We start from the raw sequence: 14,504 nt of genomic DNA, 5'->3' as shown, positions 1-14,504 counted from the left end.
ACTCACCTACAAATATTATGTAGTATCAGATAACCATTCATACAAAAAAAAAAACATTTATTTACATTCTGGGGTAAAATCATTAGTGGTAAAGTGAACTTTTTGTCTAGAACTGTTGGATTTGATTCTAGGAAGCCAGAGTTCAAATGCCTACTCAGCTCTGAAAATATACTGGACCATAGGCCAATTACTAAGACAAAAATTTGGGAGTATAACTCACTTTCAGAATATTTTGCCTCTTTTTCCCCCCTAGGTTTCAGAACAAAACTATTGTTTCTTCTCAGTACAAAAGTCAGATAAGAAGCTGATGATTCTGGGATATAACAACATGGCAAGGGGGATTAAGTGCTTTCTTAACTATATTGAATTTGAATATTTACTAAACCATTAAAAATACTTGTTGTTAAGTACCACATTCTCTGGAAGTTTACAAAGTAGAAACAAATTAAAAACCACAGCAAAATGAAACAAACAAGAGAAATACAAAATCAAACAAATCAAATAAAAGAAATCAAGAAAGTCAAACATTGCACCAGAGATCCATTAAAATAGAGATTACTCTTGTTAAACCTACAATGTTAAGATCAACCACAACCTGGGGAAATAAATACATGTTTCCATGTTGCTGCTAATATATAAAACAAGCATCAAGTATATGTCTCTGGGAGGGCATTCCACAATCATGGCACCACTGCTGGAAATATCTACTCCTTTAGAAAGCAGGTAGCATCCATAAAATATGCAAGATTTGATTTTTCAAAACACACACAAATATACTGCCTTTCTCCTACCAAGCAGCCCAGTGCAGCCTACAAAATTTAATTCTTGATGTACAATGAAAGCATCAAAGAAAAGAAAATATGAAAACATGTACCTCATATTTCTCAGATCAGTAACTATGATACTTTGTCAGTTGTGATGATAGCATCCCCATTGCTTTTTTTAAAGGGGTCACATGCACAGAAGTTATTACAGTTACTTAGGCCTGGTGCAGACCGGTGGCCTGGCCACACACTAAGGTTGCATGGGGGTAGAGCATCCACATGCCCCACAACCCTAGTACGTGGCGGCAGAGTCATCATGGTGGCCTCCCATCCACACAGGGGCCGCCATGATAACATCATGCACACACATCACGTCCAAACAGCGTGGCGTGTGGGTGGCATCTCAGTGCCGTCCCAGGCCGCTTATGGCGGCTTGGGCACAGTGCGAGAAAGAGCTCCGAAACAGAGCTTCTTTTGGGCCCCGCATCGTTCCCACAGCAACCAAACGGCTGTGGGAACGAGGCCAGGGAGAAATACTACTACTACTACTACTACTAATAATAATAATAATAATAAAATTTATTTATATCCCACCTCTCTACAAAATGCAATCGGGGCGGCTTACAAGGTTAAAATATACAATCTGAAGCCTCAACCCACCCACCCTTAAAATACAATTAAACAATGTGGAATTTAAAACATAAAACATACTCAAAAACAATTCAATAAACTGTGGTGAAGTCAGAGGTCAGCAATTAGATTTTCCTTCTGATGGCCAGGGGACTATTCAGGAAAGGCCTACCGGAAGAGATCCATCTTTATAGCTTTTTTAAAGCTATTTTAGGGTCGTAATACTGTATGATGGATCTCGTCTGGCAGGCCATTCCACAATCTGGGGGCAATAGCTGAAAAAGTCCTCTGGGAGGTCATGGACAGCCTTGTTTTACAAGGCTGTAACAAATTTTTACCTGAGGATCTAAGTGTGCGGGGAGGATTATATGAAAGGAGGCAGTCCCGAAGATAGGTTGGACCCAAGCCATTTAGGGCTTTAAAGGTGATAGACAACACCTTGTACTGGGCCCAGAAAACTGATGGGCGGCCCCTTTCTCCTATGGTTGCGGCTTCCGGGGTGTCCAGGGGCATGAAGCCCCAAGGGCACTCCTTTTCCATGCCACGGAGAAGCAGCATTTTGCATTCTGCCCTGTCCCCAACCGGGAGATAAAAGGGCTGCCACAGATCTGCTCTTTTGGGGCAATCTGTACCATGCCTTACACACTAGGAAAAACTGATGCTCAGACACAGCTATCCTTTTTGATAGACAGCTATGGGAAATCCATTTTTCAGGTTTCTTGCATAAACAGGTAGTTAACTTAAACATATTACAGAATAATTATTTGAAGACTATAGCTATAGCTGATAGGAAATCAATAACGTTCCCCAGCTGGGGAACCTTGGGTGTAATTATACTTCTTCTGTGTTCTTGGGTCTAGTTCTTCCGACGTATCATTAATTTTCAAGTGTTCTGCTTTTTTATTTTTATTTTTTTGCTAATCCTATCATCTCTATATCTCATATCAATAAAATATTGATTTTCTTTAATGCATTTATATAGAAATGTCTGACAATGAATCTGTATATATTGAAGCAAAAATTCAATAGGTTTATGTGAGAAAATGTAAATGTATATGGATATGATTATGCTACATGGAGAAAGAGACCTTAGACATGCTTATTGCACTAGTATATGCCAAAGATATAAAATCATTCTCTATACACCAGTCAATACCCGATATATGTGTGTATAAGTCAACATCATGTATAAATTGAGAGCAAGTTTAGGGGCCAAAATTATGGATTTTGATATGACCCATTGATAAGTCAAGAGTAAAACTTGGAGACATATTAACAAAGAATGTAAAGGAAAAAGTAAAGAAAAACTAGTTTTTTGTGGCTTTTTTCGGGCTATGTGGCCATGTTCTAGAAGAGTTTCTTCCTGACGTTTCACCAGCATCTGTGGCTGGCATCCTCAGAGAATGCTTGCCTGGAAAAGACTTGGGTATATATAGCAGGCAAACATTCTCTGAAGATGCCAGCCACAGATCCTGATGAACATGGCCACATAGCCCGAAAAAGCCACAAAAAACTATGGATGCCAGCCATGAAAGCCTTCGACTTCACATAAAGGAAAACTATACCAAAAAGCTTACAGAATTCCAGCAGTCATAAATGTTGTGCTCATCCTAAAGGCTGGCTAGATGAGGCAGGAACTATGGTAAATGAGGGTTGTGGTATGAGTGCAGGGGGCATAAATGTGGGGTTCAGAAGCTCTAGATAGAGGAAGGGATTCTGGGAAAACCTATCTTCCATTCTGTGAACCACTTTGAACAGCCTAACCCTGTTTTTAGGATCTTTTTGGGTGGGGGTGGGGGTGGGGGTGAGAAGGTAAGGCACTTCATCTAATTGGAAACCAATACAGAAAAATAAACGTACATGCTAAATCCCATTCTTTGTCCCAACTAAAAGTAGACCCATTGAACTACTGGAATTTCCTAAGCACTGACATACTGTACAAGTTGCCATTGATTCAATGAATTGATGTCATTTGGGACTAACTAATCGAATCCAAGCCATAGACTTAAGAGGCCACTTTGACTTTTCTTAAGAGCACCTACAATCTGGCACCAGCAATGATTTGTATTTTGTCTTTTCTGGTTCATGGAAGGCAAGCCAAAGAGTCCCTTTGAAAAGGCAATCCTGAAAGTTGTAGCTTCAAGCCTCACTTTGTTGTGGCATGGGCAGGGCTAAGAAAATGCAATCATGTCAACCACAAAAAAAGATGTAAGGGCAAGAGTTAAGGTATTGTACTGAATAATCCCTTTCTTTGAGTAGAGTGCTGAAAGGAGAGAGTTTAGTCCATACTGGATAAACCTATAAGAGGCACCAACCCCTTCTACTCTCTTAGTGCTTCCTTGAGTGGAAGTGCCAAAGAGATGATGATGCAATCTTTGCCCCTATTTTTATGAATACCATTTTAAAATAATTTGTAGCTAGATAGTTGTTTTTAAAAACTGGCTGTGTATCTCTGGATAGGTTAAGTATCTTTCAAAACTGACATTCTATGTAGTGCTATTATGGAAATATGGACGATAAATATAATTAGGAACTAGCTAAACTTTTAATCTGTGCAGATATTAAGTACTTTCAGAACATAATTAATTTAGTCATTGTTTTCTTAATAAAGAAGAATCACCTTTAAATGTCGAACTGTACCATTTCCAAAACAATATGTTGCCTAAGCCTACTAGGTTTTTCTTTTAAAAAGCTTTAATTAAAAGACTATCATTTAGATTAAAAGCGAGAATAAATTATATTTAAATATTTTAAATATAGTTTAAATAAGTTTCTGCCTAATACTGTCTTGAAATTTGATTCATGCAAATTCTCCTTGGGTTAAAAATCAACCAGAATTTAATTTTAATTCTCTTCCAACCAGCAGCTATATAATTTATGCATCATGCTTCTATTTTTATTCCAACATAATGACAATGATGAATGATTTTATGACAAAATAAATATTCCTTCATTACAAAACTCAGATCAAAACTACATCCCTTCCTCCAGCATATGAATTTGCAAGATCTATTTGGATATACTGAGAGATTTATTTGGGACGTAGATAGAGCCATGCCCACAACCACTTCTCTTGATATTTAATAGCTGAGTTAAATTAAATCTACAGCAATAGTTACTTGTAACCATATTAATCAATATCATTAAAACTGGTGTCAGCTACAAAAATATTATGGATGAGCAAGTGATTAGTTATTGATATAAATCACACTAAGATGGACAAATATATAATGTTAAAGAGTAGTTATAGTAACATATTTATCTGTCACTAATGCTTTTGCTGTATCACTGCTTCTTGGACAAACATAGCTGACAACATGGAAAATGCATAACACAATGTTTGCTTATTACCAGCAATTTCACAACACTTTTTTCATACATAAACCAGGTAAGAATAAGCATCTGTTGCACAGAATGGCAACAACAAAGCCATGATAAATACTTTATAATCTATTTTGCTTTGCCCTGGTCTTACAGAGGCAAAAGGAGATACATTCTTGCCTCTGATACTATCCAGTAAACCAAAGTCCACCAAGATATCCTGCCTTCTAAGCAAGAAAGGATGGTAGAAATCTGGCCTAAATGGTTGGCCAGAAAAGGGCTGCTCCACAAATGCTTGCTTCCTTCTTCCCTCTTAATACCTTTAGTGGACTAGTGGACTGGGAGCCTGGAGGTAAAGTTTATTTAATTTTAGAGTCTCTGACCAGTAGTTAGACAACTGTTGATGCTTGTGTTAAATCATCATCACTATCTAGGAAACTCAGTTTTATACGTGTGTGTGTGTGCGCACGCACGCGCGCGCCCGCCCACACACACACACATACACACACACCAATAGGTTCTTGAATCTAAAAAAAGGAACTGTGCAAAGCATTGTATCACAAACAGTGGTTTAGAATCCCTTTTGCGTTTCAAGTAGTTTGCAATGCATTGCCAGAGGCTATTGTTAAAAATGTTGAAATACTGAAGTGGTACTTTTAAATAATACAGAAGAATATAAATTCCCCTTTGATTCTTCAGTATTTCTGGCTAACATACAATTTTATTTTATTTTTAATTTATTATATTTTTATACCGCCTTTTTCCCAAAATGGGACACAAGGTGGCTAATATACATAAATGATTTACAGATAGTATTCCAGTATAGCATCCTCCAGATTTGATGGTTTGTAGGTATGGATATTCCCAGGAAACATGTCAATTTCCCTTTAAATATATCTAGGACCACTAATAGTTGCAAAATATATATTTAGTACAAGAATCACATCTTTTTGTATGCACACACATGCATGCACAAAGCAAGATATTTCTCCATTCAGAAGGAGAGTGGGAAGCTAACAGGATATCATCATGTCATCATACTCGCTATATAATGTCTGCTTTGCTATTCAGATAGTGGAGGAAAATAGACAGCCTTGAAAAAGAGTTTGTCATGGTTGCTGCTGCAAGGGGAAGACATGGAAGAGGAATGGAATGATGTGAAAGTTTTTACATTTGAGGGCACATTTCAAAAAGCATTTTGTTCTTGTCCCCAAACTGCCACATTTTCAACTGAAAATATTCATCACAAAAATCTGGCTTGGCCCTAAGCTTGCCTAGGCAATTGCATGAACTACAATACGTTACATTCACATTATTGAAATGGCTGGATTCTTACCTTGAGGCACTCTTCTTGTTTGACAAGATCCTCACAATCCCTGCCCTGCAGAATGGGAGAATTAAGGAGGTCTTCTACTTCAGACAAAACTTGAAGAAGCCGAAGGATTTCTGCTAGGTATGCAGAAGGCACATAAGAGGTTTCCACAGTCATACCTTCAGTCATCACAACAGCTGTCTCTTCAAAAACAGTTTGCTGGTATAGATAAACAAAAAAGAGAGGTCTCCTTTAGTTTATTAAAAATAAATAAATACAGTAAATGACACAATGCTTGATTTAAGTGTGTATTGTTTGTGCAGTGCCTCAATTTGTTCCTCAAATTTCATCTCAAAATATCCAAATTATTCAAATCTACAATCATTAATGCTTCCTGCAGCAGCTTTCATTTTCTTTTGCACTTTTATCCTAATTATGGATTAGATTTTAGGATTATAATGACTAATAAGAACTGAGTCATTCAAGACAAGACTGGGTGGATTTGAGGCTTCTGTGGACTTTTCCTAGCAGGATATTCATGTATACGTAGACACAAAGTAAACTCTCAGAAGTGACATAGGGATCTGATACATTTTCTGCACAGCTTCTTGAATAAGGGACACTGACTATAGGTGCCAAAATTATATTTTAACTTTTTTTGTCTTTCATGGTTTGCCCATTGTTGTTGTCGTCGTCATCATCATCATCATCATCCCACTCTGAGACCCAAAACAGGGACTCAGAGTGGCTTATAATATTTTTTACAAAACAGTACAATTAAAAGCATACAATAGTGCTACATTAAAATAGAATTACAATATTAAAACAGATTGCCTGTTAAAAGAATAAAATACAGTTAAAATGTATGTGATTGCCTATGTGATTATCAAGATCATTTCTGGGATTCCTTGACTTTAACACATTGACTGAACATCATGTTTACATATTAACCACACATTAAAGGCTTATCACACAATATACCATTTTACAGTGCGAGCAGTTTTACTTTTGCTGGGGATGCAGTTGCATAGACAAACATAAGGCCGTGAACACTTGGGACTGAATGGAAGATGTTGCTAAGTTTGCTTTTCATGAGCTGTCACATGTAATTGTACAAAAACAGCAACTATGTACCCACACACACACCCTAGCTGCCCAGCTGCAAGTTCTCTCTCTCTCTCTCTCTCTCTCTCTCTCTCTCTCTGTGTGTGTGTGTGTGTGTGTGTACACACAAACATTGAAAAGGAATTATACTTTCTTAGCAATGTAAATGACCTTTAACAAGAATATTTTTTTGCTTTGCATCTGGAAAGTTCCTTCTAAGCAATGTATCACTATACATCAAAAAGAAGCAAGTGATTTCTCTCCACAAACTGTTAGTTGCTGATAGTTCCCAGTTTAATTAGATAAAAGAACATAGGTGTGTGTCCAGAAAGACTACTCTCACAATGAGGATTTTGGAATAGCAAATAATTGTCCAGTGTCAAGGTAAAACAGGAATATAACTATGTTTGTTCTAAAATCTGAAAGCGAATGTTGGTGACATACAGTGGCTGCCATCCTGTACGTGTTAGCATATGCAGTAGTTCTGCATGCAGACCCATACTAGGTAAAACCATATACCATCCCTGGACTCATTCCACAGCCACTAAATGAGGGCCACTGACTATATAGGGCAGTGATGGCAAACCTTTTAGTGACTGAGTGCCCAAACTAAAAGCCCTTCCAGCACTAGGTGTTACATGGTGCCAGGGGCCGGACTTCTGTGGGAAATGGGATTCTGGAGCAGGACTTCCACCCTATGTGGGCAGGACATCTTCCTTCTGCCCTCCTGGGCCACCAGTTGCTTCTCCAGAGGCAGCTGAAGGTCCGGGACAGCCGGGAAGGAGAAGGAACAGTTGTGTGCCTTTCCTCCTCTTCCCCTCCTGCCATGTGCTGGAAAAAAATGGTTTTGTGTGCTATCTCTGGTACGTGTGCCATAGGTTGACCACCACAGATGTAGAGACTGGGCAGAAATGGGGGAGTGTTGAGCAATGTGCCTGATGCCAGATATTTAATTATTAGATAGGTGTGGAGACTCGCCTATGGAAATCTCAGTGCTGCTGTAATAATTTTGCATCTGCTATGGGGATATAACCAGACATTATCAGTCCACAGTGGCCATGGGGCAAAGAATAGATCTGGGGGTGCTGTGGTTGGGAGAAGAGAATACCAGTCTACAGCAGCAGGGTCTCCAAATGGCATACACATGCACAAGGGACATTTGCATGTGTGTCTCTGCTGCAATAGGATGTCAAACTATATGTTTATGTAGTTGTTTAGCTGGGATTATACTGTTCATGCAAACTATTAACATGGAACCTTTACTCCATTTACCAAAAGGACTTCCAAACTATCCGGAGAAGCACTGGCAGGCTGCTCCACTACATGATGCTTGCTGTTGAACATGTCTGGGTTAGTCTATTATTTTATTCATATCAGATTCTTAAGTTATATTTTTCATATAATATAAATATATATTCATCGTATAATATAAACTGCCCTGGTAACTTCTACAATATAAAAATATCATTTAAAAATAAACATGTTTTCTGCAATTTAAATATGAAGCAGTAGCCTCAAATTCTTATATAAGCTTAATTTTGGAGAAACAACTGCTGATGGGAACAACACCCCATGTTAAAAAAAACAAATAAAATAAACACATTTCAATAAGAATCCTCCGTGTTTACACATTAAAAGCCTATGCAAACAAAAATATATTTGTCTGCCAGTGAAAAAAGATCTGGCCAGCTTGCACACATTATCTGTATTAAGAATTAGTCTCATGGTGTAAAAAAACAACAACTAGGTGTGTGTGTGTAACCTCATCCAACACAGAACGAGTCCCTATTCCCTGATATGAGTTTTGATTAACCAGGAGCACCAATGTCTTGCCTGGATTAAGTTTCAGTTTGTTTGCCCTCACCCAGACCATTACTGATAGCAGACATTGGTTCAATATCGAGACAGCTTCTTTGGAATCAGATGGAAAGGAATGATAGAGTTGGGGGTTGTGGAGAGTCACTGTCAGAGTGGAATTTCCCCCACAGCCAAACAAAGTTAGACTGACTCCAATGGTGGGGCCTGGGGAGTGACTATAAAATGGGGATGACCATTGAAAGGAGGATGAATGTGTAGTGTTCTGTGAGAAGTAAAGAGCTAGTTCAGGCAGGCTAATAACCACCCTCTTCTGAGGAAATGGTATTTGTGAACTGAGCCAGACTTTCACAAGATTTATATTCCTGATGAAGGGGCTTTATTGGAACTTGTGTTTAGAGAAATAAAACACAGTTTCAGGTGGAAACCATCACTGACGGAACTAGAACAAAGGCGGCTTGTAACAAATGAAGTGATGTACACATTCTAATAATAAGATTTGAGAACCAACTGTAAAACAATACCAACTTAAGTTCTGTCTGCAAATAAAAGTTATATTTCTTCTTGTCTACAAAGAAGTGCTTTGAAGTGATTTATAAATAACAACATCAAAAGCCTGCCACCAAAAATATTAAAACCATTAATAGATAAAAAATACTGGGAGCCCATCTTTGAGTCACTTATTAAGTGAGTGGACTATGGAAGGAATTGGGGCCAGTAAAAGGACCAAGGGTTAAAGAAATAGTTCCGAGGAAAGAAAAACCTCAGAAGAAGAAAGGAGGAGAACTCTGTGTAACCCAGTGGTCACAGGGGGTCATACACATACTGGAGACACCACAACCCAAAATCCCAGATGACTTCTCCCAGGAGTTTCATTTAGCATGGGGGACAAAATAGCAGCATGTGAGCAGTAGGGCAAATAGTAATTGTGCCAGTCTCACACTATGAATAAGATGCCTAATAATTAAATACCCACTTCTGTAATAACAGGAATTTTGAGTCTTACCTGTTTCAAACAAGATTATTCTGACATTGCTTCACCAGTCTGATGTTCAATATTTCACAACCCAGCAGCAGCAAACCATATAAATATAGCTGCCTTTTGAACAAAATGCAGGTAAGCTGTCTTGAGCTGTATATCCAACTGGATGTTCTTGGATCTGAGAGCTATGTCAAAACCTGTTCCAATTTATATTATCTTATGTGCACAGCCTAAATCCATTGTTAATCCTTCTATGTTCCTTATCAGTAGTTTTACTGGAACCTCTGTGTTCATATCATTCATTGACCGGAATATTTTAAATGAATTATGAATAGGGATGAAAGCACTTTAAAGCTTTAGGGAAACACTTAGTCCTAACTGTAGTTGTTAGTCAAAACTAAATTAGACTAATTAATAGGAAATTGGGAAATCAAAACTTATTGTTGCATTGATTCAATAAGTCTACTCTAGTTGGGCCTTATATTGGGGCGGCCTGCACCCACCCCTTTCCCCGACGGATCAGGGCCTCAGCTGCCACAGCGACAGCCCTGAGGCCCTGATCTGCTGCTTTTCCAGGCCTTGAGGAAGCGGTAAAAAGCCACTTCACTGCAGCCTGGAAAGGGGTGTCCTTGGGTCTTCATGCCCCAAGGACACCCCGACAGCCGAGTGGCCCCTTTCTCTCTGTATCGCTGGAGCAGCTGTTTAAAAGTCGCGCCAGCGATACGCGCAGCCAAAGGAGCTCCGAAACAGAGCTCCTTCTGGTGCCTCTGAAAGGGCTCCACAAGCGCCCTGCAGTGGCGCCAGGATGTTACGTCATAATGGCGGCACCCATGTAGAAAGGGCACCGCCATTACAATGCCACAGCCACGTACTAGAGTTGCAGGGTCTCTGGAAAGGACGCCCCAAGGCTTTGCGCCGGTCTGGATACCACCATTAAATGTTTTACTGATATTTTAATAGAACATTAGTCCTGATTCACAATTACTCATTAGCATTTGGCCCGAAAGAGATGGGCCAAAAAGTTCACTGTTGGGGGTGTGGCATTTACATGATGCATGTCCTGAACATAGCCAGAGTTGTGCCAAACCCATCCCAACCTGGAAGAACCAAGACAAAAAAGAGAAGACAAAAACACTTCATTTTGGTGGCTGGCTCAGGATCATGGCAGTGTCCCATATCAGAGCAGTGGCAAGGCGTGTGCAGTCACCACAGTCCCACAGGGATCAAGGTGGTCAAGACTAATGAGTAATTGTGAATCAGGACTAATGTTCTTTTAACCCTGTCTGTTTGAGGCCATTGCTCCATTGAAACCAACACAGAGGTTTTTAATCTGAAGAACTTCACTAGTCTAAAACTACATTCCCATTACAGTAACATTAAAATACATATAAACTAAGAATAGCTTATTGTTAAGCTACCTTCATATTTAGTGAAGTTAAAATGAAGCTAGAAAAGCAATTTATTATTATGAAATGAAGGCAAGGAATTTCTCTTCATAATATAGTGGACTACTATACATCATGGCTAATGAGCAGATGAGATGAGCTACATTTGTGAGTAAAATGCCACTATGTTAGGTGTTGCAAGCATTTAAAAGATCCTTATCTATGTATATAAAAAAAGATCCAAAAAAGTGTATGAAAAAAATCTGAATGAACATTCAGTTGTATACAATTATAGGCAATATCAGTTCCTCCCTTTAAAATGAAAAACTTAGATTTTTTAAAAAATTAAACAAGTTAGTTATCAACTATAGAAGTATAGTGGCTACAGGTTGAGCTTTAATGGTATTCTGATGGAAGGAAACTCATTTCTGGAATAAAGAGATTAATGATATAGACAAAACTGATGGAGGATTTCACATGTCATTTTAATAACATCATAATAAGGGCTGGATTTTACCCTTCCTCTTCTAATTACTCATTGATGTTTTAGATTTGAAAATGGGCACTGAATCATTTCTTGTTTTTGTTAATCCATTCCCATACAACAACAAAAACAACAACAACAGGTTTATTGGTTAGTCAACTGACCATATCAATGGTAAAATACAAATATCAGAATACCAAAGTACATACAAGGATAAAACTGGATCACTCCTAAAACTCATATAAAATTAGCTAGAGAGTTGAGACACATAAAAGTTGAATAAAAACAAGTTTGATAACATACAAAAATATAGACTAAAAACAAACTAAAACATGGGTGTGTGGGGGAAATCAAAAAGGGGGGTTGTGTAAATGAACTCATCACCATGGCCAATGATGCTGCCACCCAGTTGAATCCTGGCTAACATCTGGCTGGAAGCCATGCTCAGCTGGCCGATTTACAAAGCCTGAAGCTTCCCAGTTTGGTATGATAATACCCAACTTTATCCTGAAAGAGACTTCAACACAGCAGGGATAAGATGGGCTTTTATGCCATGAGATAGAATCATATAATCATCGAGTTGGAAGAGACCACAAGGGCCATCCAGTCCTACCCCCTGCCATGCAGGAACTCAAAATCAAAGCATCCCTGACAGATGGCCATCCAGCCTGTTTATAGACCTCCAAGGAAGGAGACTCCACCACCCTCCAAGGGAGTGTGCTCCACTGTCTAACAGCTCTTACTGTCAGGAAGTTTCTCCTAATGTTGAGGTGGAATTTCTTTTCCTAAACTCCTATAGAGAAGATCCCCAAAACGGAAGAGGCAGGAAATAAATAAATAAATAAATAAATAAATTATTATTATTATTATATCTTTACTTCTATTGTTTGAGATAAAACTGAAAAAAATATTTGCACTTGAAAGAGAAGGGCATTGGAAGGGAAAATATATCAGTCCATTTCTTGAATTGTAAATGCTGATTTTGCTTTGAAATATGCTGATTTTGCTTTCAAACATGACACCAGACTATGAGAAAAGATGCTTGACATCTGTATACTGAATGCAGGATACTTATATAATTTCAAATCTGACACTACCTAGATACTAACTGTCTGAAGTGGAACAATATTCAGGTATCTGGACAGGCATATGAACAGGAGTTCAATAAACTTAGCATATACCTTGGGACATTTCTTAGTCATACACAGAGATTACTCAGAAAGAATATGCAGTTTGAGTAAGGCCCAGATTTCATTGTTATTAGAATCTTAAGTGATGAATAGGACCTTTAATCAGGTTTGGCTAGTATACCAACTTCACTCTTTCCTAGACAAGAATTGCCTGGCCACAATAAACCATGTGTCAGTAATCCCATGTTTACATTACCGTTATGCAAGTGGAGGGCACTCATGTGTTTTGTCTAAAATGTCATACTGCTTGAAACAACTACTGTATGTTGATGTTGATGCACTGGCTGCCTGTTAACTACTGGGCAAATTTCAAGACAATGTTCTTCGCATATAAAGCCTTGAAAAAAACTGGGATAAGATTATGGAATAGTTTGCCTTCCCAGTATAAAACTGCAACACTGCTGAGAATAATAAATAGGTTTGCTGAGTGCATTCTATGTTGGCTTCCAAATAACAGTCTGTGATGATGCCCATCTTTTGAAATGTCATTCCACTGGTACTTAGGAGGTAGAAACTCTGACATGTTTTATGCACATGTAAAATCTCTGTCCTTTTACTGCTTTTGTGTACTGTTTCTGCTTCAAGTTTCTGGTTTTAAATATTGTGAGACTGTAATATAAGCTATCTGTCTTTTTATTTCTCTATCATATTGATTGTGTGATTATTGTGAAATCTATCAAGATTTTTTTTAAGTCAGCAGGCTATAAATTGACTAAGCTAATAAACATATATTATTCTATAGTAACAGATGGATATTCCATGCAAGGCAAATTTAGGATTTTAAAATCACTGTCAGCATGAGCATGCTAAAATACTGCAATTTCACCACAAAAATTATATTCTACGTGTTGCCTGATAAATGTTGAGCTATGCTGTACTGCAATATTGTGAAGTTGGTTGATAGCTCTTGATATTCCTTTAACACTTTTTAAATGAAAAAAATAAGATGAAGTTGTATTGAGCAGTCTACAGAAATGTGGGACCACATTACTCCAGTTTTGAGGTCCCTCCACTGGCTGCCTATCAGCTTCCGGGCCCAGTACAAGGTGTTGGTTATCACCTTTAAAGCCCTAAATGGCTTGGGTCCAAGCTATCTTAGGGACCGCCTCCTCCCGTATAATCCTCCCCGCGCTCTCCGGTCCTCTGGGAGGAACTTACTGCAGCCTCTAAAATCTAGGCTTGCAGCGACCTCCCAGAGGGTGTTCTCTGCTGTCACCCCCAAACTCTGGAACGACCTGCCGGATGAGATCCGTCAGATAACATCCTTAGACAGCTTTAAAAAAGCTGTCAAGACGGATCTCTTCCGGCAGGCCTTTCCAGATTAACCATCCCGGCCCAGGTTCCCTGATTCCCTCATTCCTCCTGTGGCCCCATCTTAGTGATGGTGAGGATCAACAGAGGGATATCAGGGTTTTTAGTTTTAATTGCTGTTTTTATGCTTGATATTGTGTTTTTAATATGTTATACTGTTTAATACTGTCTTAAGGGGGGGAGGGATAAAGTGTTTTTAATTGTCA

General features: G+C 38.6%; 1 protein-coding gene across 13 annotated transcripts in view; it reads right to left on the bottom strand.

Moving 5' to 3' along the window:
* Positions 1–14,504, bottom strand: part of DMD (dystrophin) — a 1,477,396-nt gene that overhangs the window by 724,066 nt on the left and 738,826 nt on the right. For all 13 annotated transcript variants that reach the window (XM_042458881.1, XM_042458877.1, XM_042458883.1 and 10 more), the window contains one exon: positions 6,052–6,246. In XM_042458881.1, the coding sequence (XP_042314815.1) occupies positions 6,052–6,246 (195 nt within the window). The remainder of the gene's footprint in view (positions 1–6,051; positions 6,247–14,504) is intronic.

This window comes from Sceloporus undulatus, chromosome 3 (assembly GCF_019175285.1).
Source record: "Sceloporus undulatus isolate JIND9_A2432 ecotype Alabama chromosome 3, SceUnd_v1.1, whole genome shotgun sequence".
NCBI classification, from domain to species: domain Eukaryota; kingdom Metazoa; phylum Chordata; class Lepidosauria; order Squamata; family Phrynosomatidae; genus Sceloporus; species Sceloporus undulatus.
The sequence above is the reverse complement of the archived record's forward strand: the minus strand, read 5'-3'. Positions and strand labels throughout refer to the sequence as shown.